This window comes from Somniosus microcephalus, chromosome 3 (assembly GCF_052327205.1).
Source record: "Somniosus microcephalus isolate GS21.2 chromosome 3, FLI_Smic_1.0, whole genome shotgun sequence".
Classification (NCBI taxonomy): domain Eukaryota; kingdom Metazoa; phylum Chordata; class Chondrichthyes; order Squaliformes; family Somniosidae; genus Somniosus; species Somniosus microcephalus.
In genome coordinates this window covers 48885359-48911654 of record NC_140989.1, presented here as the reverse complement: position 1 = coordinate 48911654, position 26296 = coordinate 48885359, and the positions used below count along the sequence as shown (strand labels likewise).

Here is a 26296-nt window from a genome sequence, read left to right as displayed (position 1 = left end):
CACATTTTTGTTTCTTTAATAATGGTTTTGGGTCACCGAGCTTGTTTTTTTTTGGCTCTCTAATTTCAAGGGCATCCATAGCTCCACTCTGAAGCAATAAAACTGATTTTTTTTTTAAATTCCCTTATTATATTCTCTAGATTAGAGCACACCTTTTAGGCCAAGAGCATGGGTGGCCATCTTGCTTCTAAACACTTGCCAGCATTGTTCTATAACCAGCTCTAGAGACTGCTGCTTTTTATTTTGATGATTTAGGGACATGGTCAGTCTTTTGGCTCCAAATGTGATCTGTCTGAAATTGGGTAACCAGCAGTACATTATGTAATATATGTAGCAGTCTCGTATGTATGGTAAGATGAGGATGTAAACCAGAATCCCCTCGTACTGTGCTGTAGTACTTGCAATGGTTGCCAGGTACATGCAGTTTTCAGCAAATAAGATTTACAGATTAAAACCAGATTTTTCTAGATAGTCTTCCCAAATGTTTCTATCTCATTCTCTTGAGAGTTGGTTTGATTACTATGCAGAGGGTTGTTTTGTTTTGTTCTGGCTGCAATGTTTTCCACCGTCCTGGTTGAATGGGAAAAGTTGATGCCTGCTCTGGAAGCCATCTTTCATACATTGCTTTTAAATATTAATAATAAATAAGATCCCCATGGTCACACTGCCTCCTGCCCCATGAGATTATCAGTTTTCAGTAAAGTATCCGTTCTCACAATTTCTAAGCTTTAGTAGTTCTTTGTCATCCTCCTGTGCTCTGCCGGCACAGACCAGTTGGGCCGAATGGCCTGTTTCTGTGCTGTAAATTCTGTGGAAACTACAGCTATTGATTAATGTCAAAAATAGCTGAGGGCTTTTTGCTGAGCTGGATGCTGACTGGAAAATATAATCCTTTATTCATTCTTCATATACAAATGGAGGAACTCCCAGGACTTTGTCCCTCTTATCTCTGTTTGTGGGAGGTTGCTGTGTGCAAATTGGCTGCTACGATTGCCTGCAAAATAACAGTGACTACACATCAAAAGTAATTAATTGACTGTGCTTTGGATCATCCTAAGGTTGTGAAAGGTGCTATATAAATGCAAGTTCATTTTTTTGGGGGGAGGGGTGGAGTTTCATTCATACTTTTTTTTTCTTATTTTGAGTCCGTTCCGGCTGCAATTTCTCTTCATTCTTATTTAGTGACTGTTGCTGGAAACTGAAAGTTTGTACCTTGTGTGAGGACGCAATTGGGCTTGGCTATGATGTGCTATACAGTCATATAGCCTGCTGGCATGCACTGTCTAGGTTTACACATTAAGACCAGGCAAGATACCCATGGAATCCTGCCCCAATGCAACTCAGTATTTTCTGCAGAGGAGGAGGAAAGATCTGTATCAATTGAGGCAAATGAATATTGTTACCCAATTGGATTGACTGTCCACATGGAGGACATTATCCTGATGACTCCCTTCCTCATTTTCATATTGGGGCTGAGTGTAATGGTTACTAAGATTGCAGCATAGCTATTTGGGCATTTTGAGAAGTAAAAAATATAACTCCGAGCTTCACCTACATATTAACGTGACATACTGGGATGAGGTTCAAAGTATCAATTTTTAGAAGTTTTTTGGAGTATTTCTTTAAACTTGACAGGTAGCATTCTTGCAGGTTCCCACAGTTGAGTTCTTCAGGTATGAAGCATTTAGTATCAAAGGTCTCTGTTGAATAGAGCCTTTGCACAAACTCCAGGAGTTTTAAAAAATAAATAAATAATTGAAACATTTTTATTCTAGTTAGGTTTATTGTGATAGGACACAAAAGTTTGAAATGTGAAAAACACTGGGCAAGAAAGGGTGTTCCGCCTAACTCTTACTGTATCACTGAGTAATTAAGAGCATCTAAATTAAACCAACCTATCAAATCTAAGTATCTGTGTGTGCTTCTTCCTTTATATTTCCTTGAATGTACAGGTACAAGAAGCTCAAGAGAAACATAGACAAATTGAAACTGAGCTCAGAGAACGATTAGTGGTGCTGGAGAGAGATACCATGCAACATCATGCTGTGGTTGATGGCTTGAAGCAGAAGTACATGGAGACCATAGAAAAACTTCAGAATGACAAAGCAAATTTAGAGGTTAGACCTTTCATTTTTTTTTTAGGGTGAGCTTTCAGCTTCAGCTATCTTTTTTTAAAGCTCTTCCCCTGCCATGTGCCAACTCTGGGAAGGAATTTGGTGTACAGAAGTGTAAGCCAGCAGCCATGGGGCTGTTTTTTTTTCTCCTCCTGCAGTGTTGCATAGATGGTATCTTAAGACCTGAATTCCACAGTAACTTGCAGCATTTTTCAGTTAATGAACTTCTGTTCTCAAAGTGTTGCACTGTGGTTTCCAAGCAACTAGAAAGGAAGTCACCTATAGTTTGCAGAATAATGTGGGGCTGAGGAATGAGATTTTGTTTTATAAAATATTTTTTTTAACTGCTGAAGTAGGCAAATGTTTTTATTTTGTGTATTGCTTATAGTGACTAAGATAGTTACTGAGGATTTTACAGGAGATCCTAACTGAGCAAAATCCTAAACGGCTTATAAAGGTCAAATAAACCCCGGTGAAGTTACAGCCTTCAAATCACTCCAGGGTGCCATATTTTTAACGCCTATTGCAAAGTTATTCAGTCTGGTTTTATTCAGTTAAAAGATTTTCTGCACGAACAGTGAACCTTCCCTGATTACGTTAACCCTTAATAGCTGAAAGTTTATTCTAAATGTATATAAATTTCTGCCTTTTAAATGTTTGTATAACTATGAAGATTTTTTTTAAACAAAGAGAGGAAAGAACAGCAGGTCCAACAAGCTTCTTGCATTCAAACAATGGTGCACCCATGAATACCAATGACCTACCTGTTAATCACGTGATCTCCTGGGAGAGGTGAAAATCTTGCGACCAATTCAGGAAATATCCTGGGAAATCCTTCTTGATTGCCTAAAGCAATCAAGCAAGGCTCCAGGATACTATGGTAGCCCATAACTCCTCACAATCGCAGCTTACACTCTATAATTGGATATGTACGCTTTTCTCTCAGGAACTTTTAAAGAACTGTATGAATGCATACCTACTGTGTGTTTCAGTAGTTGTTCCTGAGAGAGATGACTTTTTTTCTGGCATCCAGCCTCCCTCTGTCTATAAATGTTATATCCACAGCCTCTAGTCCGACCATCCTTCTCCATCTCTGATAACGAATCCATCGGAGTCCAATCCCCCCCCTTCATTTTATAAACCTGAATTGTATCTGCTAAGTATTCTCCAATAAATGCCCTAACTTTTGGACCTGTCCTCCTAACCAAGACTTTTAAAACTAGGTATCATTCTGGTCGCCCTCCTCTGTACCTTCTCCAGAGACTTGAATTCTTTCATTGTGTATAGGGCAGAAAACTGGGCACAATACTCAAGTTTGGATGTACCAAAGCCTTGTATAGCCTTGTATTACAGAAATAAATGTGGTGGTCTTGGAAAAATTGTTTTTATACCAACTGCAAACAAGAAATTTATTTGGGAAATTAAATCAATATCCTACTCTCATAGGGGGAGAAGAAATTATCAGCCTGTTAAAACATTGACTTGACTTTGGCTTCAAAAGTTTTGATAAATGTTGGTGATTTATCCTGGAGTATGGGTGACTTCATGAAATTATTCATCAACAACAACTTGTATTTAGATAGCATCTTTAATGTAGGGAAAAGTCAAAGGTGCTTAACAGGAGCATAATCTGACAAAAATGGGTGGCAAAAAAGGAAATATTAGGAGGAATGGCAAAAAACTTGGTCAAAGAGGTAAATTTTAAAGAGGATATTAGTGGAGAGACAAAGGAGATTGGGCAGGGATATCCAGAGTGTGGGGCTAAGGCAGCTGATGACGTGGCCACCAAAGGTGGGACGAAGAGGGGGACGGATGCACAAGCGGCCAGAGTTAGCAGAACAGAGTGGGGGAGGGCGGATGTAGGGCTAGAGGAGGAGGTTACAGAGATCCCAGATGGGATGGCGGGTAGCCGAGCATTGGAATATTACCTAATATTACAAAGTATTTACAGCACAGAAACAGGCCATTCGGAGGTGACCAAAACATGGATGAGGGCTTCAGCAGCAGAAGAGCTGAGGCAGAAACAGAGGTGGGTGATGTTAGAGGTGAAAGTAAGGGGTCTTGTGATGGAGTTGGACAATGAGTTTGGAGTCGAATAGGTTGCTGAAGTGAGCAAACTGACAGCCTGTGGAGGGGGATGGAATTAATGACGAGGGTGCTGAGTTTTTAGCGTGACTGAAGACGATGGCTTTGGTCTTCCTGTTGTTTAAATTGCAGCTCATCCAAGACTGGATGTTGGGCAAGCAATTTGACAGTACGGAGGCAGTGGAGGGGTCAGGAGATGTGCTGGAGAGGTAGAACTGGGTGTTGTCAGTGTCAAACCAGACCCTATGTCTTCATATGCAATGAGCAGCGCATAGAGGAAGAGGTCAAGGCTATATCCTTTGGAGATTCCTGAGATAACACTGAGGGAAGGAAGAGAAGCTGGAAGTTCTCTGGTTATGATTGGATAGTTAAGTTTGGAGCCAAGCTAGGGCAGTCCCACTGAGCTGCAATGGAGGGGAGGCTTTGGAGGAGGTTTGTGTGGTGTTGTCAAAGCCTGTAGAGATGACCAGGAGAGAGAATTCACGGTAATGGAGGATGTCATTTGCAACTTTCGTTAGAGCTGTTTCACTAGTGTTGCAGAGGTTCAAACCTGTTTGGAGAAATCCAGGCATGAAATTGCAGAAAAGATGGTACATTTTTGGGCAGTGGCAAACACGTTCAAGGACTTTGGAGAGGAAAGCGAGGTTGGAGATGGGGTGGAGAGGAAAGCGAGGTTGGAGATGGGGTGGGAGAGGAAAGCGAGGTTGGAGATGGGGTGGGAGAGGAAAGCGAGGTTGGAGATGGGGTGGGAGAGGAAAGCGAGGTTGGAGATGGGGTGGGAGAGGAAAGCGAGGTTGGAGATGGGGTGGGAGAGGAAAGCGAGGTTGGAGATGGGGTGGGAGAGGAAAGCGAGGTTGGAGATGGGGTGGGAGAGGAAAGCGAGGTTGGAGATGGGGTGGGAGAGGAAAGCGAGGTTGGAGATGGGGTGGGAGAGGAAAGCGAGGTTGGAGATGGGGTGGGAGAGGAAAGCGAGGTTGGAGATGGGGTGGGAGAGGAAAGCGAGGTTGGAGATGGGGTGGGAGAGGAAAGCGAGGTTGGAGATGGGGTGGGAGAGGAAAGCGAGGTTGGAGATGGGGTGGGAGAGGAAAGCGAGGTTGGAGATGGGGTGGGAGAGGAAAGCGAGGTTGGAGATGGGGTGGGAGAGGAAAGCGAGGTTGGAGATGGGGTGGGAGAGGAAAGCGAGGTTGGAGATGGGGTGGGAGAGGAAAGCGAGGTTGGAGATGGGGTGGGAGAGGAAAGCGAGGTTGGAGATGGGGTGGGAGAGGAAAGCGAGGTTGGAGATGGGGTGGGAGAGGAAAGCGAGGTTGGAGATGGGGTGGGAGAGGAAAGCGAGGTTGGAGATGGGGTGGGAGAGGAAAGCGAGGTTGGAGATGGGGTGGGAGAGGAAAGCGAGGTTGGAGATGGGGTGGGAGAGGAAAGCGAGGTTGGAGATGGGGTGGGAGAGGAAAGCGAGGTTGGAGATGGGGTGGGAGAGGAAAGCGAGGTTGGAGATGGGGTGGGAGAGGAAAGCGAGGTTGGAGATGGGGTGGGAGAGGAAAGCGAGGTTGGAGATGGGGTGGGAGAGGAAAGCGAGGTTGGAGATGGGGTGGGAGAGGAAAGCGAGGTTGGAGATGGGGTGGGAGAGGAAAGCGAGGTTGGAGATGGGGTGGGAGAGGAAAGCGAGGTTGGAGATGGGGTGGGAGAGGAAAGCGAGGTTGGAGATGGGGTGGGAGAGGAAAGCGAGGTTGGAGATGGGGTGGGAGAGGAAAGCGAGGTTGGAGATGGGGTGGGAGAGGAAAGCGAGGTTGGAGATGGGGTGGGAGAGGAAAGCGAGGTTGGAGATGGGGTGGGAGAGGAAAGCGAGGTTGGAGATGGGGTGGGAGAGGAAAGCGAGGTTGGAGATGGGGTGGGAGAGGAAAGCGAGGTTGGAGATGGGGTGGGAGAGGAAAGCGAGGTTGGAGATGGGGTGGGAGAGGAAAGCGAGGTTGGAGATGGGGTGGGAGAGGAAAGCGAGGTTGGAGATGGGGTGGGAGAGGAAAGCGAGGTTGGAGATGGGGTGGGAGAGGAAAGCGAGGTTGGAGATGGGGTGGGAGAGGAAAGCGAGGTTGGAGATGGGGTGGGAGAGGAAAGCGAGGTTGGAGATGGGGTGGGAGAGGAAAGCGAGGTTGGAGATGGGGTGGGAGAGGAAAGCGAGGTTGGAGATGGGGTGGGAGAGGAAAGCGAGGTTGGAGATGGGGTGGGAGAGGAAAGCGAGGTTGGAGATGGGGTGGGAGAGGAAAGCGAGGTTGGAGATGGGGTGGGAGAGGAAAGCGAGGTTGGAGATGGGGTGGGAGAGGAAAGCGAGGTTGGAGATGGGGTGGGAGAGGAAAGCGAGGTTGGAGATGGGGTGGGAGAGGAAAGCGAGGTTGGAGATGGGGTGGGAGAGGAAAGCGAGGTTGGAGATGGGGTGGGAGAGGAAAGCGAGGTTGGAGATGGGGTGGGAGAGGAAAGCGAGGTTGGAGATGGGGTGGGAGAGGAAAGCGAGGTTGGAGATGGGGTGGGAGAGGAAAGCGAGGTTGGAGATGGGGTGGGAGAGGAAAGCGAGGTTGGAGATGGGGTGGGAGAGGAAAGCGAGGTTGGAGATGGGGTGGGAGAGGAAAGCGAGGTTGGAGATGGGGTGGGAGAGGAAAGCGAGGTTGGAGATGGGGTGGGAGAGGAAAGCGAGGTTGGAGATGGGGTGGGAGAGGAAAGCGAGGTTGGAGATGGGGTGGGAGAGGAAAGCGAGGTTGGAGATGGGGTGGGAGAGGAAAGCGAGGTTGGAGATGGGGTGGGAGAGGAAAGCGAGGTTGGAGATGGGGTGGGAGAGGAAAGCGAGGTTGGAGATGGGGTGGGAGAGGAAAGCGAGGTTGGAGATGGGGTGGGAGAGGAAAGCGAGGTTGGAGATGGGGTGGGAGAGGAAAGCGAGGTTGGAGATGGGGTGGGAGAGGAAAGCGAGGTTGGAGATGGGGTGGGAGAGGAAAGCGAGGTTGGAGATGGGGTGGGAGAGGAAAGCGAGGTTGGAGATGGGGTGGGAGAGGAAAGCGAGGTTGGAGATGGGGTGGGAGAGGAAAGCGAGGTTGGAGATGGGGTGGGAGAGGAAAGCGAGGTTGGAGATGGGGTGGGAGAGGAAAGCGAGGTTGGAGATGGGGTGGGAGAGGAAAGCGAGGTTGGAGATGGGGTGGGAGAGGAAAGCGAGGTTGGAGATGGGGTGGGAGAGGAAAGCGAGGTTGGAGATGGGGTGGGAGAGGAAAGCGAGGTTGGAGATGGGGTGGGAGAGGAAAGCGAGGTTGGAGATGGGGTGGGAGAGGAAAGCGAGGTTGGAGATGGGGTGGGAGAGGAAAGCGAGGTTGGAGATGGGGTGGGAGAGGAAAGCGAGGTTGGAGATGGGGTGGGAGAGGAAAGCGAGGTTGGAGATGGGGTGGGAGAGGAAAGCGAGGTTGGAGATGGGGTGGGAGAGGAAAGCGAGGTTGGAGATGGGGTGGGAGAGGAAAGCGAGGTTGGAGATGGGGTGGGAGAGGAAAGCGAGGTTGGAGATGGGGTGGGAGAGGAAAGCGAGGTTGGAGATGGGGTGGGAGAGGAAAGCGAGGTTGGAGATGGGGTGGGAGAGGAAAGCGAGGTTGGAGATGGGGTGGGAGAGGAAAGCGAGGTTGGAGATGGGGTGGGAGAGGAAAGCGAGGTTGGAGATGGGGTGGGAGAGGAAAGCGAGGTTGGAGATGGGGTGGGAGAGGAAAGCGAGGTTGGAGATGGGGTGGGAGAGGAAAGCGAGGTTGGAGATGGGGTGGGAGAGGAAAGCGAGGTTGGAGATGGGGTGGGAGAGGAAAGCGAGGTTGGAGATGGGGTGGGAGAGGAAAGCGAGGTTGGAGATGGGGTGGGAGAGGAAAGCGAGGTTGGAGATGGGGTGGGAGAGGAAAGCGAGGTTGGAGATGGGGTGGGAGAGGAAAGCGAGGTTGGAGATGGGGTGGGAGAGGAAAGCGAGGTTGGAGATGGGGTGGGAGAGGAAAGCGAGGTTGGAGATGGGGTGGGAGAGGAAAGCGAGGTTGGAGATGGGGTGGGAGAGGAAAGCGAGGTTGGAGATGGGGTGGGAGAGGAAAGCGAGGTTGGAGATGGGGTGGGAGAGGAAAGCGAGGTTGGAGATGGGGTGGGAGAGGAAAGCGAGGTTGGAGATGGGGTGGGAGAGGAAAGCGAGGTTGGAGATGGGGTGGGAGAGGAAAGCGAGGTTGGAGATGGGGTGGGAGAGGAAAGCGAGGTTGGAGATGGGGTGGGAGAGGAAAGCGAGGTTGGAGATGGGGTGGGAGAGGAAAGCGAGGTTGGAGATGGGGTGGGAGAGGAAAGCGAGGTTGGAGATGGGGTGGGAGAGGAAAGCGAGGTTGGAGATGGGGTGGGAGAGGAAAGCGAGGTTGGAGATGGGGTGGGAGAGGAAAGCGAGGTTGGAGATGGGGTGGGAGAGGAAAGCGAGGTTGGAGATGGGGTGGGAGAGGAAAGCGAGGTTGGAGATGGGGTGGGAGAGGAAAGCGAGGTTGGAGATGGGGTGGGAGAGGAAAGCGAGGTTGGAGATGGGGTGGGAGAGGAAAGCGAGGTTGGAGATGGGGTGGGAGAGGAAAGCGAGGTTGGAGATGGGGTGGGAGAGGAAAGCGAGGTTGGAGATGGGGTGGGAGAGGAAAGCGAGGTTGGAGATGGGGTGGGAGAGGAAAGCGAGGTTGGAGATGGGGTGGGAGAGGAAAGCGAGGTTGGAGATGGGGTGGGAGAGGAAAGCGAGGTTGGAGATGGGGTGGGAGAGGAAAGCGAGGTTGGAGATGGGGTGGGAGAGGAAAGCGAGGTTGGAGATGGGGTGGGAGAGGAAAGCGAGGTTGGAGATGGGGTGGGAGAGGAAAGCGAGGTTGGAGATGGGGTGGGAGAGGAAAGCGAGGTTGGAGATGGGGTGGGAGAGGAAAGCGAGGTTGGAGATGGGGTGGGAGAGGAAAGCGAGGTTGGAGATGGGGTGGGAGAGGAAAGCGAGGGTTGGAGATGGGGTGGAGAGGAAAGCGAGGTTGGAGATGGGGTGGGAGAGGAAAGCGAGGTTGGAGATGGGGTGGGAGAGGAAAGCGAGGTTGGAGATGGGGTGGGAGAGGAAAGCGAGGTTGGAGATGGGGTGGGAGAGGAAAGCGAGGTTGGAGATGGGGTGGGAGAGGAAAGCGAGGTTGGAGATGGGGTGGGAGAGGAAAGCGAGGTTGGAGATGGGGTGGGAGAGGAAAGCGAGGTTGGAGATGGGGTGGGAGAGGAAAGCGAGGTTGGAGATGGGGTGGGAGAGGAAAGCGAGGTTGGAGATGGGGTGGGAGAGGAAAGCGAGGTTGGAGATGGGGTGGGAGAGGAAAGCGAGGTTGGAGATGGGGTGGGAGAGGAAAGCGAGGTTGGAGATGGGGTGGGAGAGGAAAGCGAGGTTGGAGATGGGGTGGGAGAGGAAAGCGAGGTTGGAGATGGGGTGGGAGAGGAAAGCGAGGTTGGAGATGGGGTGGGAGAGGAAAGCGAGGTTGGAGATGGGGTGGGAGAGGAAAGCGAGGTTGGAGATGGGGTGGGAGAGGAAAGCGAGGTTGGAGATGGGGTGGGAGAGGAAAGCGAGGTTGGAGATGGGGTGGGAGAGGAAAGCGAGGTTGGAGATGGGGTGGGAGAGGAAAGCGAGGTTGGAGATGGGGTGGGAGAGGAAAGCGAGGTTGGAGATGGGGTGGGAGAGGAAAGCGAGGTTGGAGATGGGGTGGGAGAGGAAAGCGAGGTTGGAGATGGGGTGGGAGAGGAAAGCGAGGTTGGAGATGGGGTGGGAGAGGAAAGCGAGGTTGGAGATGGGGTGGGAGAGGAAAGCGAGGTTGGAGATGGGGTGGGAGAGGAAAGCGAGGTTGGAGATGGGGTGGGAGAGGAAAGCGAGGTTGGAGATGGGGTGGGAGAGGAAAGCGAGGTTGGAGATGGGGTGGGAGAGGAAAGCGAGGTTGGAGATGGGGTGGGAGAGGAAAGCGAGGTTGGAGATGGGGTGGGAGAGGAAAGCGAGGTTGGAGATGGGGTGGGAGAGGAAAGCGAGGTTGGAGATGGGGTGGGAGAGGAAAGCGAGGTTGGAGATGGGGTGGGAGAGGAAAGCGAGGTTGGAGATGGGGTGGGAGAGGAAAGCGAGGTTGGAGATGGGGTGGGAGAGGAAAGCGAGGTTGGAGATGGGGTGGGAGAGGAAAGCGAGGTTGGAGATGGGGTGGGAGAGGAAAGCGAGGTTGGAGATGGGGTGGGAGAGGAAAGCGAGGTTGGAGATGGGGTGGGAGAGGAAAGCGAGGTTGGAGATGGGGTGGGAGAGGAAAGCGAGGTTGGAGATGGGGTGGGAGAGGAAAGCGAGGTTGGAGATGGGGTGGGAGAGGAAAGCGAGGTTGGAGATGGGGTGGGAGAGGAAAGCGAGGTTGGAGATGGGGTGGGAGAGGAAAGCGAGGTTGGAGATGGGGTGGGAGAGGAAAGCGAGGTTGGAGATGGGGTGGGAGAGGAAAGCGAGGTTGGAGATGGGGTGGGAGAGGAAAGCGAGGTTGGAGATGGGGTGGGAGAGGAAAGCGAGGTTGGAGATGGGGTGGGAGAGGAAAGCGAGGTTGGAGATGGGGTGGGAGAGGAAAGCGAGGTTGGAGATGGGGTGGGAGAGGAAAGCGAGGTTGGAGATGGGGTGGGAGAGGAAAGCGAGGTTGGAGATGGGGTGGGAGAGGAAAGCGAGGTTGGAGATGGGGTGGGAGAGGAAAGCGAGGTTGGAGATGGGGTGGGAGAGGAAAGCGAGGTTGGAGATGGGGTGGGAGAGGAAAGCGAGGTTGGAGATGGGGTGGGAGAGGAAAGCGAGGTTGGAGATGGGGTGGGAGAGGAAAGCGAGGTTGGAGATGGGGTGGGAGAGGAAAGCGAGGTTGGAGATGGGGTGGGAGAGGAAAGCGAGGTTGGAGATGGGGTGGGAGAGGAAAGCGAGGTTGGAGATGGGGTGGGAGAGGAAAGCGAGGTTGGAGATGGGGTGGGAGAGGAAAGCGAGGTTGGAGATGGGGTGGGAGAGGAAAGCGAGGTTGGAGATGGGGTGGGAGAGGAAAGCGAGGTTGGAGATGGGGTGGGAGAGGAAAGCGAGGTTGGAGATGGGGTGGGAGAGGAAAGCGAGGTTGGAGATGGGGTGGGAGAGGAAAGCGAGGTTGGAGATGGGGTGGGAGAGGAAAGCGAGGTTGGAGATGGGGTGGGAGAGGAAAGCGAGGTTGGAGATGGGGTGGGAGAGGAAAGCGAGGTTGGAGATGGGGTGGGAGAGGAAAGCGAGGTTGGAGATGGGGTGGGAGAGGAAAGCGAGGTTGGAGATGGGGTGGAGAGGAAAGCGAGGTTGGAGATGGGGTGGGAGAGGAAAGCGAGGTTGGAGATGGGGTGGGAGAGGAAAGCGAGGTTGGAGATGGGGTGGGAGAGGAAAGCGAGGTTGGAGATGGGGTGGGAGAGGAAAGCGAGGTTGGAGATGGGGTGGGAGAGGAAAGCGAGGTTGGAGATGGGGTGGGAGAGGAAAGCGAGGTTGGAGATGGGGTGGGAGAGGAAAGCGAGGTTGGAGATGGGGTGGGAGAGGAAAGCGAGGTTGGAGATGGGGTGGGAGAGGAAAGCGAGGTTGGAGATGGGGTGGGAGAGGAAAGCGAGGTTGGAGATGGGGTGGGAGAGGAAAGCGAGGTTGGAGATGGGGTGGGAGAGGAAAGCGAGGTTGGAGATGGGGTGGGAGAGGAAAGCGAGGTTGGAGATGGGGTGGGAGAGGAAAGCGAGGTTGGAGATGGGGTGGGAGAGGAAAGCGAGGTTGGAGATGGGGTGGGAGAGGAAAGCGAGGTTGGAGATGGGGTGGGAGAGGAAAGCGAGGTTGGAGATGGGGTGGGAGAGGAAAGCGAGGTTGGAGATGGGGTGGGAGAGGAAAGCGAGGTTGGAGATGGGGTGGGAGAGGAAAGCGAGGTTGGAGATGGGGTGGGAGAGGAAAGCGAGGTTGGAGATGGGGTGGGAGAGGAAAGCGAGGTTGGAGATGGGGTGGGAGAGGAAAGCGAGGTTGGAGATGGGGTGGGAGAGGAAAGCGAGGTTGGAGATGGGGTGGGAGAGGAAAGCGAGGTTGGAGATGGGGTGGGAGAGGAAAGCGAGGTTGGAGATGGGGTGGGAGAGGAAAGCGAGGTTGGAGATGGGGTGGGAGAGGAAAGCGAGGTTGGAGATGGGGTGGGAGAGGAAAGCGAGGTTGGAGATGGGGTGGGAGAGGAAAGCGAGGTTGGAGATGGGGTGGGAGAGGAAAGCGAGGTTGGAGATGGGGTGGGAGAGGAAAGCGAGGTTGGAGATGGGGTGGGAGAGGAAAGCGAGGTTGGAGATGGGGTGGGAGAGGAAAGCGAGGTTGGAGATGGGGTGGGAGAGGAAAGCGAGGTTGGAGATGGGGTGGGAGAGGAAAGCGAGGTTGGAGATGGGGTGGGAGAGGAAAGCGAGGTTGGAGATGGGGTGGGAGAGGAAAGCGAGGTTGGAGATGGGGTGGGAGAGGAAAGCGAGGTTGGAGATGGGGTGGGAGAGGAAAGCGAGGTTGGAGATGGGGTGGGAGAGGAAAGCGAGGTTGGAGATGGGGTGGGAGAGGAAAGCGAGGTTGGAGATGGGGTGGGAGAGGAAAGCGAGGTTGGAGATGGGGTGGGAGAGGAAAGCGAGGTTGGAGATGGGGTGGGAGAGGAAAGCGAGGTTGGAGATGGGGTGGGAGAGGAAAGCGAGGTTGGAGATGGGGTGGGAGAGGAAAGCGAGGTTGGAGATGGGGTGGGAGAGGAAAGCGAGGTTGGAGATGGGGTGGGAGAGGAAAGCGAGGTTGGAGATGGGGTGGGAGAGGAAAGCGAGGTTGGAGATGGGGTGGGAGAGGAAAGCGAGGTTGGAGATGGGGTGGGAGAGGAAAGCGAGGTTGGAGATGGGGTGGGAGAGGAAAGCGAGGTTGGAGATGGGGTGGGAGAGGAAAGCGAGGTTGGAGATGGGGTGGGAGAGGAAAGCGAGGTTGGAGATGGGGTGGGAGAGGAAAGCGAGGTTGGAGATGGGGTGGGAGAGGAAAGCGAGGTTGGAGATGGGGTGGGAGAGGAAAGCGAGGTTGGAGATGGGGTGGGAGAGGAAAGCGAGGTTGGAGATGGGGTGGGAGAGGAAAGCGAGGTTGGAGATGGGGTGGGAGAGGAAAGCGAGGTTGGAGATGGGGTGGGAGAGGAAAGCGAGGTTGGAGATGGGGTGGGAGAGGAAAGCGAGGTTGGAGATGGGGTGGGAGAGGAAAGCGAGGTTGGAGATGGGGTGGGAGAGGAAAGCGAGGTTGGAGATGGGGTGGGAGAGGAAAGCGAGGTTGGAGATGGGGTGGAGAGGAAAGCGAGGTTGGAGATGGGGTGGGAGAGGAAAGCGAGGTTGGAGATGGGGTGGGAGAGGAAAGCGAGGTTGGAGATGGGGTGGGAGAGGAAAGCGAGGTTGGAGATGGGGTGGGAGAGGAAAGCGAGGTTGGAGATGGGGTGGGAGAGGAAAGCGAGGTTGGAGATGGGGTGGGAGAGGAAAGCGAGGTTGGAGATGGGGTGGGAGAGGAAAGCGAGGTTGGAGATGGGGTGGGAGAGGAAAGCGAGGTTGGAGATGGGGTGGGAGAGGAAAGCGAGGTTGGAGATGGGGTGGGAGAGGAAAGCGAGGTTGGAGATGGGGTGGGAGAGGAAAGCGAGGTTGGAGATGGGGTGGGAGAGGAAAGCGAGGTTGGAGATGGGGTGGGAGAGGAAAGCGAGGTTGGAGATGGGGTGGGAGAGGAAAGCGAGGTTGGAGATGGGGTGGGAGAGGAAAGCGAGGTTGGAGATGGGGTGGGAGAGGAAAGCGAGGTTGGAGATGGGGTGGGAGAGGAAAGCGAGGTTGGAGATGGGGTGGGAGAGGAAAGCGAGGTTGGAGATGGGGTGGGAGAGGAAAGCGAGGTTGGAGATGGGGTGGGAGAGGAAAGCGAGGTTGGAGATGGGGTGGGAGAGGAAAGCGAGGTTGGAGATGGGGTGGGAGAGGAAAGCGAGGTTGGAGATGGGGTGGGAGAGGAAAGCGAGGTTGGAGATGGGGTGGGAGAGGAAAGCGAGGTTGGAGATGGGGTGGGAGAGGAAAGCGAGGTTGGAGATGGGGTGGGAGAGGAAAGCGAGGTTGGAGATGGGGTGGGAGAGGAAAGCGAGGTTGGAGATGGGGTGGGAGAGGAAAGCGAGGTTGGAGATGGGGTGGGAGAGGAAAGCGAGGTTGGAGATGGGGTGGGAGAGGAAAGCGAGGTTGGAGATGGGGTGGGAGAGGAAAGCGAGGTTGGAGATGGGGTGGGAGAGGAAAGCGAGGTTGGAGATGGGGTGGGAGAGGAAAGCGAGGTTGGAGATGGGGTGGGAGAGGAAAGCGAGGTTGGAGATGGGGTGGGAGAGGAAAGCGAGGTTGGAGATGGGGTGGGAGAGGAAAGCGAGGTTGGAGATGGGGTGGGAGAGGAAAGCGAGGTTGGAGATGGGGTGGGAGAGGAAAGCGAGGTTGGAGATGGGGTGGGAGAGGAAAGCGAGGTTGGAGATGGGGTGGGAGAGGAAAGCGAGGTTGGAGATGGGGTGGGAGAGGAAAGCGAGGTTGGAGATGGGGTGGGAGAGGAAAGCGAGGTTGGAGATGGGGTGGGAGAGGAAAGCGAGGTTGGAGATGGGGTGGGAGAGGAAAGCGAGGTTGGAGATGGGGTGGGAGAGGAAAGCGAGGTTGGAGATGGGGTGGGAGAGGAAAGCGAGGTTGGAGATGGGGTGGGAGAGGAAAGCGAGGTTGGAGATGGGGTGGGAGAGGAAAGCGAGGTTGGAGATGGGGTGGGAGAGGAAAGCGAGGTTGGAGATGGGGTGGGAGAGGAAAGCGAGGTTGGAGATGGGGTGGGAGAGGAAAGCGAGGTTGGAGATGGGGTGGGAGAGGAAAGCGAGGTTGGAGATGGGGTGGGAGAGGAAAGCGAGGTTGGAGATGGGGTGGGAGAGGAAAGCGAGGTTGGAGATGGGGTGGGAGAGGAAAGCGAGGTTGGAGATGGGGTGGGAGAGGAAAGCGAGGTTGGAGATGGGGTGGGAGAGGAAAGCGAGGTTGGAGATGGGGTGGGAGAGGAAAGCGAGGTTGGAGATGGGGTGGGAGAGGAAAGCGAGGTTGGAGATGGGGTGGGAGAGGAAAGCGAGGTTGGAGATGGGGTGGGAGAGGAAAGCGAGGTTGGAGATGGGGTGGGAGAGGAAAGCGAGGTTGGAGATGGGGTGGGAGAGGAAAGCGAGGTTGGAGATGGGGTGGGAGAGGAAAGCGAGGTTGGAGATGGGGTGGGAGAGGAAAGCGAGGTTGGAGATGGGGTGGGAGAGGAAAGCGAGGTTGGAGATGGGGTGGGAGAGGAAAGCGAGGTTGGAGATGGGGTGGGAGAGGAAAGCGAGGTTGGAGATGGGGTGGGAGAGGAAAGCGAGGTTGGAGATGGGGTGGGAGAGGAAAGCGAGGTTGGAGATGGGGTGGGAGAGGAAAGCGAGGTTGGAGATGGGGTGGGAGAGGAAAGCGAGGTTGGAGATGGGGTGGGAGAGGAAAGCGAGGTTGGAGATGGGGTGGGAGAGGAAAGCGAGGTTGGAGATGGGGTGGGAGAGGAAAGCGAGGTTGGAGATGGGGTGGGAGAGGAAAGCGAGGTTGGAGATGGGGTGGGAGAGGAAAGCGAGGTTGGAGATGGGGTGGGAGAGGAAAGCGAGGTTGGAGATGGGGTGGGAGAGGAAAGCGAGGTTGGAGATGGGGTGGGAGAGGAAAGCGAGGTTGGAGATGGGGTGGGAGAGGAAAGCGAGGTTGGAGATGGGGTGGGAGAGGAAAGCGAGGTTGGAGATGGGGTGGGAGAGGAAAGCGAGGTTGGAGATGGGGTGGGAGAGGAAAGCGAGGTTGGAGATGGGGTGGGAGAGGAAAGCGAGGTTGGAGATGGGGTGGGAGAGGAAAGCGAGGTTGGAGATGGGGTGGGAGAGGAAAGCGAGGTTGGAGATGGGGTGGGAGAGGAAAGCGAGGTTGGAGATGGGGTGGGAGAGGAAAGCGAGGTTGGAGATGGGGTGGGAGAGGAAAGCGAGGTTGGAGATGGGGTGGTAGTTTGCAGGGACAGAGGGGTCGAGCGTGCTTTTTTGAGGGAGGTGTAATGATGGCTTTGAAAGGGAGTTAGACACTAACTGAGGAGAGGGAACCATTTACAATGGGGGCCAGGAAGGGAAGTTGGATGATATTCTTCTGCATGCACAAGTAGAATTAAAAAAAAACTTTGCATTGGAAAGGATTCATAAACTTTTCTTAGAATATGGAATATTTTCACAGGTGAAATCACACTCATTGGAAAGAGAAGCAAAGGAATGTAGGCTGCGGACAGAGGAATGGTAAGGCCGAGTTATGACTTGTACTATTGCTGAAATTTTTGCAGTATTGTCCATCTTGTAAATAATTTCAAATTCATCTTTTTAAACACAGCCAGCAGCATCTAAAGAATATCCATGCTGACCTGAGTAGCCGATTGGACCAGTCAACAAGTATTATTCAAGAAAAAGTACCTTTCAATGATACAAGTGAGTATGTTTCCTTCCTATGCAATGTAGCATTTGTAATTCCACTTCTATAACAAACATCATTTCAGTATATCAAATTTCTTACGAAAGCCCGTGTAGTTGGAGCCCTATAAATCACATCTTGTTGCAACAAGCAAGTGGTTTATTCCTATTGTGATAAATTAGTAAGTAGTGTTATCGAGGCCAACAGATGTCTTATGGGAAAGTCTATTCTGAATCACTCCAACTTTTGAGATTCCACCTGTTTTTAAATGTGAAGTTGTTTTACATGGTTTATTAAAGACAAATGATAGGATAGATGTTTTCAGTACAATCATGTACTAGATAGACATGTATTGGGATATGTAACTTCAAAAAAGAAATTGCTTTTACACCTGGCTGTTCCATTACTGCCCCCCTCAAGCTGATTCCCCCCAACGTTCCTCCAAAGACAAACTCACTTACCTCCTCCAAGTTTTGAGAGGAAATGCCCCAGGCTAGCAACCCTGAGCGTGGTCTGTCTCGTATAGCATGCACTAATGATTTGTTGTGAAGTTCATTCATAGAACCACCCCAAAGGTTTGAACCACAAAACAATTTGTTCAACTCCCAGGTAGGCAAATCACAATGTGGTTTGCCAATTCAAGAGTAAATATGGATTTACAGTACAAGAATGTAATGTTTTAAAAAGTGGTTTTAGCACTGAAATTGACAAAAATATGGGTTCAGTTTCTTTTGATATCTGGAATTCTAAAATGCTAACTTTTGGATAGCTTTCCCCTCCACAGCTAGCTAAAAGGTAGGTTCTTTGCAACCTACAGAATGGTTAAATCAAACTCTTTGGATGATATAGAATAATGTTGAGCACTCCTTCCTTTCCTTTCCCAGATCTAATTTCCCTTTGGATTGTCTCCTCTTATTATTCCTCTGAAGCTCGTGACTCATGAGGAATATAGTTCCATGGGTGTGGCACTCTGGCAGCTTACTTAGGTGACCACAAGTTGTGAACTATTCATCTGCATTGCTTTCATAGCCTCACCTGATGGCCATATATTTACACATTTACAGCAGGGATCAAAGTGACCCTGTTCTCGCCTGATATTCACATGCGCAGTTTTAGTACGGGTTACCAGATGATCAGGCACAGAAATCTTAGATGACTTTATTCTCCCTAACTAAGGGTACTGAATCCAATTGTACCTGTGTTGCAACTGAAATGAGCTAATTTAGCAGACTAGGGAATCAAACCTGGGACGATCTTGATCTGTATGGCTTAGCCAATTATAGATTGATAGGGAGCCCAAATACTAGATTCGACTATCAAATCCACGATATTTAAGAAAAAATGTTTCAGCATGTTCGTTAGTTGAATGGATGACAGCTAAGTATTTTGCTATGTCTTGTGTCTGCATCAGCCCCCTCTATCCAGCTCCAAGATGTAAAACGCTGGAATGTTGTTCTGTCATGCTAGATGTACTGTCTGGTTATTACATGATTACCAACCCTGCAAGATTATAATTTGATTTTGAGTTGTGCTAATTTGAATATCAGTTTACAGCTCAAAATTAAATCCTCATTTTAAATGTCTTGTGCAGCAGCAGCTGACACTTGAGGAAATCTGCAGGTGGGGTGTTAAGAGGCGAAAGCCTTTTTTTGGTTGGAATCTAGTTGCTTTTGATTAGGATGAATTGAGTGGCCGAGAACACACACTGGGTCAGGATTATAGCATCATAGAAATTTTCGACACAGAAGGCCATTCGGCCCATTGTGTCTGTGCTGACTGAAAAAAGAGCTATCCAATTTAATCCCACATTCCAGCTCTTGGTCCACAGCCTTGTAGGTTACGGCACTTCAAGTGCATATTCAAGTACTTTTTAATGCGATGAGGGTTTCTGCCTCTACCACCCTTTCCGGCAGTGAGTTCCAGACCCCCACCACCCTCTGGGTGGAAAAAAGTTCTCAACTCCCCTGTAATTCTTCTAGCAATTACATTATATCTATGCCTCCTGGTTATTGACCTTTCTGCGAAGGGAAATCGGCCCTGATAGCTAAAATTCTCCAGCCCTGGCAACATCCTTGTAAATCTCCTCTGTACCCTCTAGTGCATTATAAAAATGAACAAAAATTCAAAACTTGTAAGTGCTTCAGAGTTTGAAATAAAACAGGAAATGCACAGCATGTTGTTCAACATCAGAAAGCAAATTCTGGGTTAATGTTTTGTGCGGGACCCTTCATCAGAAACATGTACCAAATTTTCTCTTCCAGTTCCTGATTGACCTGTAATTTTCAGCATTTTCTGTTTTTTAATTCACTCTGTCGAAGTTTCTAGTGCAGGAGAGAAAAATGATCTGAGGGAGGTCTCATTCATTGACTTTATGCAATGATCTGGATGGGTTGGATGACCATTTTTTTCCCCTACTTTGTAAAGACTTCAATTATAGATATGTGCTGCCAGTAAAAATAAATGAGGCAGACCTAATATTTGAGGTAAACATTCAAATCCCATAATACATCCAGCAGCACTAGTTTGGTGTGACTTAAAGTACTAGAATAGTGTTTTTTTTAGACTAATTGCAGCTATATTTGTGCTGGCACATGCAAGTGCCTAATGCCAGTGATACCTGAAGTAACACATATAAAATAAAACCTTGTTCATGACTTGTCTGACCTTCATGAGTATAATGAGGGTTAACTGGATTTGGCTGATGCTTCATTGCCTATTTTGTCTCGCACACAGTGCACAGACCTGTTCTTATCTGTGTTCTTGCTAGCTGTCATGGGTTTTAGACTGCAGGGAATGCAGCTGGAAATTTAGACTGCACCTCCCTCCTTCTGTTTTCAATGTGTTTTTTAATGCTTGAAATCTACTCTAATATCTCATTTCTATATAGGACTTGCAGAGTACAACACATTGGATGTTCCTATACATGACAGGAGGCATCAGGTGAGTAACCCAGAAATGGTTGGTGGGAAATGTTTAGATGAGACTTTACGGTTCTGAAGACTGCTGTAGCTGTTCCACCAAAAAAAAAATCTTTAATCTATTGGTTAGGAAATTAAATTAATTTTATTTGGTGCTATTCAATGTTATTTAAAAGTTACATTTTAGAAATCATGTGTTTTGAAAGCTAGAAAACATGCAATACTAAGGTTTAGACTATAGCTGACTTGATTCTATGTTTGATGCAATGTTGAATGCAGTCTGAATAATTTTGCTGTTTGAAAAATTGTGGAATTATCCTAATTTTGCTAACTAAACCTTCAAGCTTACATTTTAACATGAATTTTAAATTCAATAAATCAACTAAATGCTTGTCCTTCTTATTCTGACTTCTTTGGTTATCCAAGGTTCAGTTCAGTATTTGATGCGATTAACATGTAATTGCCTCTGACAATTGAATAATTATTACTTTGGGGATCTGGGTTGGGCCTGTGGTTTGTCTGTTTGCATTTCTAATCCCAAATTGTTTTTGTTCAATAAAATATCCCTACTATTATTGAGAATAACAAAAATCGCACCATAATTTTCTGTTTTATTAAACCACAAAATGGAACTCTGGAACTGGTTTTATGCTCTGACAGAATTAGTAAATTGTGAATGTCCGTCACAGTTCAATGTTCTCTCTTACTTTTTGTGAGAAATGATGCTGATAACCTATAGCTGACACAGCAGTCTAATGGACTAGAACCAGTTCCGCAACCCCCAATCAATGTGGCTTTGAACATCTGTTTCCTCTAGCTTAGCCAACAAAAATATGCTTCAGTGGAGTTGGATGAACAATACAGCAGGCGCCTAAATAATGAGGCCTGGCATGATGGTGTTGTGTACATAACTTGAAGAAATAACTGCACTCTTTGCTTAAGTGACGTGCAAAGGAAGTTTGTGAAGGCAGGCTATAATTATTCTTTAAGAGGAGCCAACCCAAATTCTTACCCATTCATATACTGTCATAACCTGGATCATCTGTAGGTTTTGGAACATCTTCCATGGTGTCAAATTAACAAGTTGGGTTAAAATATCCATATTTCTCAATAATCCTTGTGGTGGAGAAAAAGTAGGGATAAACCAGGGAATTACAGGCCAGTGAGCCTAACATCAGTGGTAGGGAAATTATTGGAAAAAATTCTGAGGGACAGAATTAGTCTCCACTTGGAGAGGCAAGGATTAATCAGGGATAGTCAGCATGGCTTTGTCAAGGGAAGATCATATCTGACCAATTTGATTGAATTTTTCGAGGGGGTGTCTAGGTGTGTGGATGAGGGCAGTGCAGTGGATGTGGTCTACATTAATGATTTGGATGTGAATGTAAAAGGTATGATCAGTAAGTTCGCAGATGACACGAAAATTGGTGGGGTGGTAAATTGCGAGGAGGGTAGCCTCAGTCTGCAGGAAGATATAGATGGGTTGGTCAGATGGGCGGAACAGTGGCAAATGGATTTTAACCCTGAAAAGTGTGAGGTGATGCATTTTGGAGGGACTAACCAGGCAAGGGAATACACAATGAATGGTAAGACCCTAGGAAAGACAGAGGATCAGAGGGACCTTGGTGTGCATGTACATGGATCCCTGAAGGCAGCAGAACAGGTGGATAAGGTGGTTAAAAAGGCATATGGGATACTTGCCTTCATTAGCCGAGGCATAGAATATAAGAGCAGGGAGGTTATGATGGAGCTGTACAAAACGCTGGTTAGGCCACAGCTGGAATACTGTGTGCAGTTCTGGTCGCCACACTATAGGAAGGATGTGATTGCTTTGGAGAGGGTGCAGAGGAGATTCACCAGGATGTTACCTGGGCTGGAGCGCTTCAGCTATGAAGAAAGACTGGACAGGCTGGGGTTGTTTTCCTTGGAGCAGAGAAGGCTGAGGGGCGACCTGATTGAGGTGTACAAAATGATGAGGGGCATAGATAGGGTAGATAGGAACTTTTTCCCTTAGTAGAGGGGTCACTAACAAGGGGGCATAGATTCAAGGTAAGGGGCAGGAGGTTTAGAGGGGATTTGAGAAGAACTTTTTCATCCAGAGGGTGGTTGGAATCTGGAACTCACTGCCTGAAAGGGTGGTAGAGGCAGGAACCCTCACAACATTCAAGAAGCATTTGGATGAGCACTTGAAATGCCATAGCATACAAGGCTACGGACCAAATGCTGGAAAATGGGATTAGATTAGATGGGGCCTGATGGCCAGCGCAGTCGCGATGGGCCAAAGGGCCTCTTTCTGTGCTGTATGACTCTATGGCCTAGAAATTCGGTTGGTAGCGCCAGCGGTTAGCGCCTAAAGAGCCCGAGAATTGGGGCGTAACCCAATGTTGGGGCAGGCGCAATGAAGATAGCGACAACTCCCATATTGACTATACATTTAACGCCTGTGCTAAGTGTTTGCGCGCGCCCGCGTGCGCAAGCAGATCATGACGTCATTTCAGTGTGCAACGCCTTTTCGGTGCCCCTGACCGGATATTAGGTGGCGTCCGGAACCTTTACGCCTAGCGCTGTTGGTGACAATTCGAAGGAACGTTAGCAGGCCCTTCTCGGAGTCGGGGGGGTGCTATTTAAAGGGGACAGCTCTAGTATAAAAGCTGCAGCCACTTGGCCTGTTCATTGCGATCGTTGCTGGAGAGAGTTGGTGAGCTACTGTGGAGCAGAGTTTTTGGAATTTAGCATTAGAGTATTTGGGACCTTCAAACCTGTCCGGAGCAGTTGGAGCACTACACCTAACAGCGTTTTGACCAACTGGCATCGGAATGGGAGCTGCTTTGGAGGGCGACGGCCTCATGGCCGAACACACTGAAGGGGCAGAGAGACGGCGGGAGAGAGGGCTGGGATTGGCCCGAAGGAGGAGGGGCAATGGAGGTCGGCCAATCCGAGGGTATGCTGCGAGGGTCTTTAGGCAGCAGGTGTCATACCTTGACATGTCGGAGGAGCAGTGTGTGCAAAGGCTCCGATTCGGGAGGGACGTTGTTACTGAGCTGTGCCACCTGCTTGCTGAGGATCTGCAGCCGCGTCTACGGTGCAGGACCTCTCTGTCGGTGGCCGTAAAACTGACTCTTGCCCTCAATTTCTATGCCACCGGATTCTTTCAGTCAGCCACTGGGGACATTGCGAATATCTCTGTTTGCAGTCCACTGTTGCATCAGGCAAGTTACAGCTGCCCTCTGACCCTGGAGAAGCAGGCGGAGCGCGCGCAGGGCTTCGCTGCTATTGCTGACTTCCCCATGGTGCAGGGGGCGATTGACTGCACACACGTGGCTTTGAGGGCGCCATTCCAGAATCCTGAGGACTTCCGCAACCGCAAGGGGTTCCACTCCCTCAACGTGCAGCTGGTCTGTGACCACCGCCAAATCATCATGGCAGTCAACGCCCAATTCCCAAGGAGCAGCCACGATGCCTTTATCCTGTGGCAGACCTCAGTTTGTGACCTTTTTGAGGGGCCGGCTCGACCACGAGGCTGGCTTATTGGGGACAAGGGCTATCCTCTCTGCCCATGGCTGATGACACCACTCCGTCTGGCCGCCACCCCAGCAGAAGAGCTGTTCAACAGCAGCCACCAGGCGACCAGGAACATTGTATAGCACACTATTGGTGTGCTCAAACAGCGTTTCCGCTGTCTGGACCATGCGGGGGGAGCCCTGCAGTACTCACTGGAGCAAGTGGGTCACGTCGTCGTCTGCTGCATGCTCCACAACTTGGCGATTCGACGCACCCAGCCAATTCCAGCTGTCCCTCAACGTCCAGCGGAGGAGGAGGAGGAGGATGGAAGGGCTCCTGAAAGTGGAAGGGCCATCCGTCAGGCTCATCAGGACTCGTTTCGAGGCCCCTCTGGCGGAATGATGGGTGTCTTTACTCTTGCGCACTTTGGATCTTTGAAAGCCTCTGAAGGCCAGCATCACTGTAAATAGTCACGTGTACCATAGCACATTAAAACTTTTCTTTATTGTCACAAAAGTCTTTCGTTACAGCAAAACAACGTCAAGTCAACAGAAACCATAACTAACAACATAACAGTTAACTCTTCGGCAAAGCCGCAAAACTAAACAAACCATTTCCAACAATTACAACAGGTGAGGGTGTCCTTGAATTTGGCCAAAGAAACGTCTCGGCACCTCCCTCTACTGCTGGCCCCTTGATGGAGAACGACTTCTCTTTCGCGGCCGGCCCCTTCCTTCCCTGCTGCTCCTACGTAATTGAACCCCAGTGGCGGGGTCAAGGCTGGGGGACGCCTGCTGACTGTGGAAGCGCAGAAGCCCCTGAGGGACGACCTGGCTGACCTCTGGTCTTGGAGGGTGCGGACGCAGGCTGCTTGATCTGAGCATGGCTGGAAGCAGTGTGCCCTGCAGGTGGTGGCAGCTGCACTGCAGACGTACCAGCGCTGGCATGTGCAATGGTCACCTGCCGAGAGAGGACACCTGCACCATGGTCGGGCGATACACTGGCTCTCTGAGGGGACCGGTTCGGCTCATCCGCCACAATCGCATGCTCCACTGATCCCTGGCCTTGTATGGGACTGGAAGGGCCCGGGGTGATCCTAGCTGATGCAGATAGGGTGGCTGCAGTGAGAGTTCGCGTTGCCTCAATCTGGGTGTGGACGAGGCCGGCAAGTGACTGCGTGGCAGCAGTGAGGACCTGTGTGGCAGGTGCCAGTGCTTCGGCGAAGCCCTGGACAGTTCTTTCCATTGCTTCGGACAAGGCCGGAGCAGTCCATTCCACTGCCTCGGACAAGCCCTGGACAGACCTTTCCAGGGTTTGTCTGAAGCCCTGAACAGTCGTTTCCATAGCGGCCTCAGCCCTGGACAGTCCTCTCCATTGTTGCCCCGAAGCCCTGGAGAGTCCTCTCCATTGCTGCACCGAAGTCCAACACACTCTTTGCCAGTGTTTCTATTGACTGAGGCATCCTCCCCACTGCAGCCATCAGCTCAGTGTGCCTGAGCTGGGCCTGGGTGCTCATTTCAGCCAGGCGACGCACCTCCTCTGCACTCTGTGCAGCAGTCATTACTTCCTGCCTTGCCCTCCGGGGAGCCGGTGGCCGAACTTGCCTACCCCCCTTGCGTTGCTGCATGCTGCTTGTTCCGGCAACTGGCTCATCATCAGAGCCCCCGCCCCCCTCCCCTCCCCTCCCCTCCAGGGAACTACTATCCCCAGTCTGCAGATGTGTATGCTCCCCTGAGATTGGAACAGATGCTCTGGCTTCCTCCTGATCCTCTCCTCTGGAGGCACTGGCACTGGCAGCTTCAGGGCGTTGATCCCGAGTTGGTGATGAATCATCTGAAAGCAGGGAGGTGGAAGAGTGGCTTTAGCAAAAGGACAGGTTGGCGGCAAGGCTCTGACATGGCTGCACACTGAGGAAGCATGCTGGCGGGGGGACCAAGTGGAAGGAAACAGCTGAAAAAGGTGAGAGCCTTACCCTCGCTGTCGAGAATGGGGTCGGCAGCTGCAGTGTTAACAGGACCACTCGACGTCCTCCAAGAATCTGGTGCACTCTCTCCTCGAGTTCCATGAGAGTGACGACTTGTGGAGGCCCGCCACCGGTTCGAAGCTGGTCCTTTCGCATCGCCGCCAGCTTGGACTGCAGGGGAAAGAAGGGGAAGTTCTGTAACATGAGGCCTTGAGAGATCATCTCGTGCTCCCCATGGTGCAAGAGCCCTTACATGTGGCCTTGAGTCAAATGCCCATGTGTGTGCCCAGAAAGGGCCATGGGTGCTTGCTGACAGATGGCCATTGGGGCATCATGGCAACAGGGTGCTCGAAGTCAGGTGCAGATGGAGGGAATCAGAAGTTTGCATAAATACAAAACACCCTAACGACCCGAGTGAGGTCGTTGAATTTCTTCCTGCACTGAACAGGGCTCCTGGTCGCCATACTGCTGGAGTTGGCCCTCGGAGAAACCTCCCTCCAAGATCGCCGGTAATCCTTTTGATTTGGCCTCCTGCCATTGTCAGGATACAGAACATCTCGACGGCGCTCCACTGCGGACACCAACTGGTCCAGAGCCTCAGTGCTGAAGCGCTCTGCTCTCTGTCTCACCTTCTCCATCCTCATCAAGTTTCTTGCGCCAGAGAAGGGCGAGTGCCGATTCTGAGGCCTACAGGGCGTTGAGTGTGGCAGCTCAGGCTGACTGACCCACCCCTTTAAGAGCTGGCCAGCGCCTGGAAGTCTCGTGGTTTTCGGTAATTGAGATCACCTGCACTGCGCCCGTCCGCACCGATATTGGGTAGCGCCTGAACTTTTACGCCTTAGGAGCCCCGTGCAATGTCTGAATTCGCGCCTCATCCCCTTTGGGGGCGATGCAACCCAATATCGCGCCAGGCAGCGATAAGTTTCGTCTGGCTATAAACTTTGCGCAGCGCCAGTTCTAACGCCTCAAGCGGGGCTATACCCAATTTCTAGGCCTATGACTCTACCTTTTGTAACTACTGGAGAGAGTGTAATCATTTTGGTGACTCCTGTCACCATTGTGGGTGTGAGGCACAAGTTTCAAACTGGAGGTTTGCCTAACTCCCTCTTTTGCAGCAGCGCATTTTGTAACCAGGTAACCACTGGTATTGCGCCCACATTGTTATATAGATAATGTAAATGCAGGAAACTATCACGGTGTTGAAGATT

At 51.4% G+C, this 26296-nt stretch overlaps 1 protein-coding gene across 4 annotated transcripts in view; it reads left to right on the top strand.

The window, feature by feature from the left end:
- Positions 1–26296, top strand: part of ppp1r21 (protein phosphatase 1, regulatory subunit 21) — a 90376-nt gene that overhangs the window by 16206 nt on the left and 47874 nt on the right. For all 4 annotated transcript variants that reach the window (XM_085980353.1, XM_085980358.1, XM_085980350.1 and 1 more), the window contains 4 exons: positions 1953–2117; positions 16479–16537; positions 16629–16723; positions 19594–19646. In XM_085980353.1, the coding sequence (XP_085836479.1) occupies positions 1953–2117; positions 16479–16537; positions 16629–16723; positions 19594–19646 (372 nt within the window). The remainder of the gene's footprint in view (positions 1–1952; positions 2118–16478; positions 16538–16628; positions 16724–19593; positions 19647–26296) is intronic.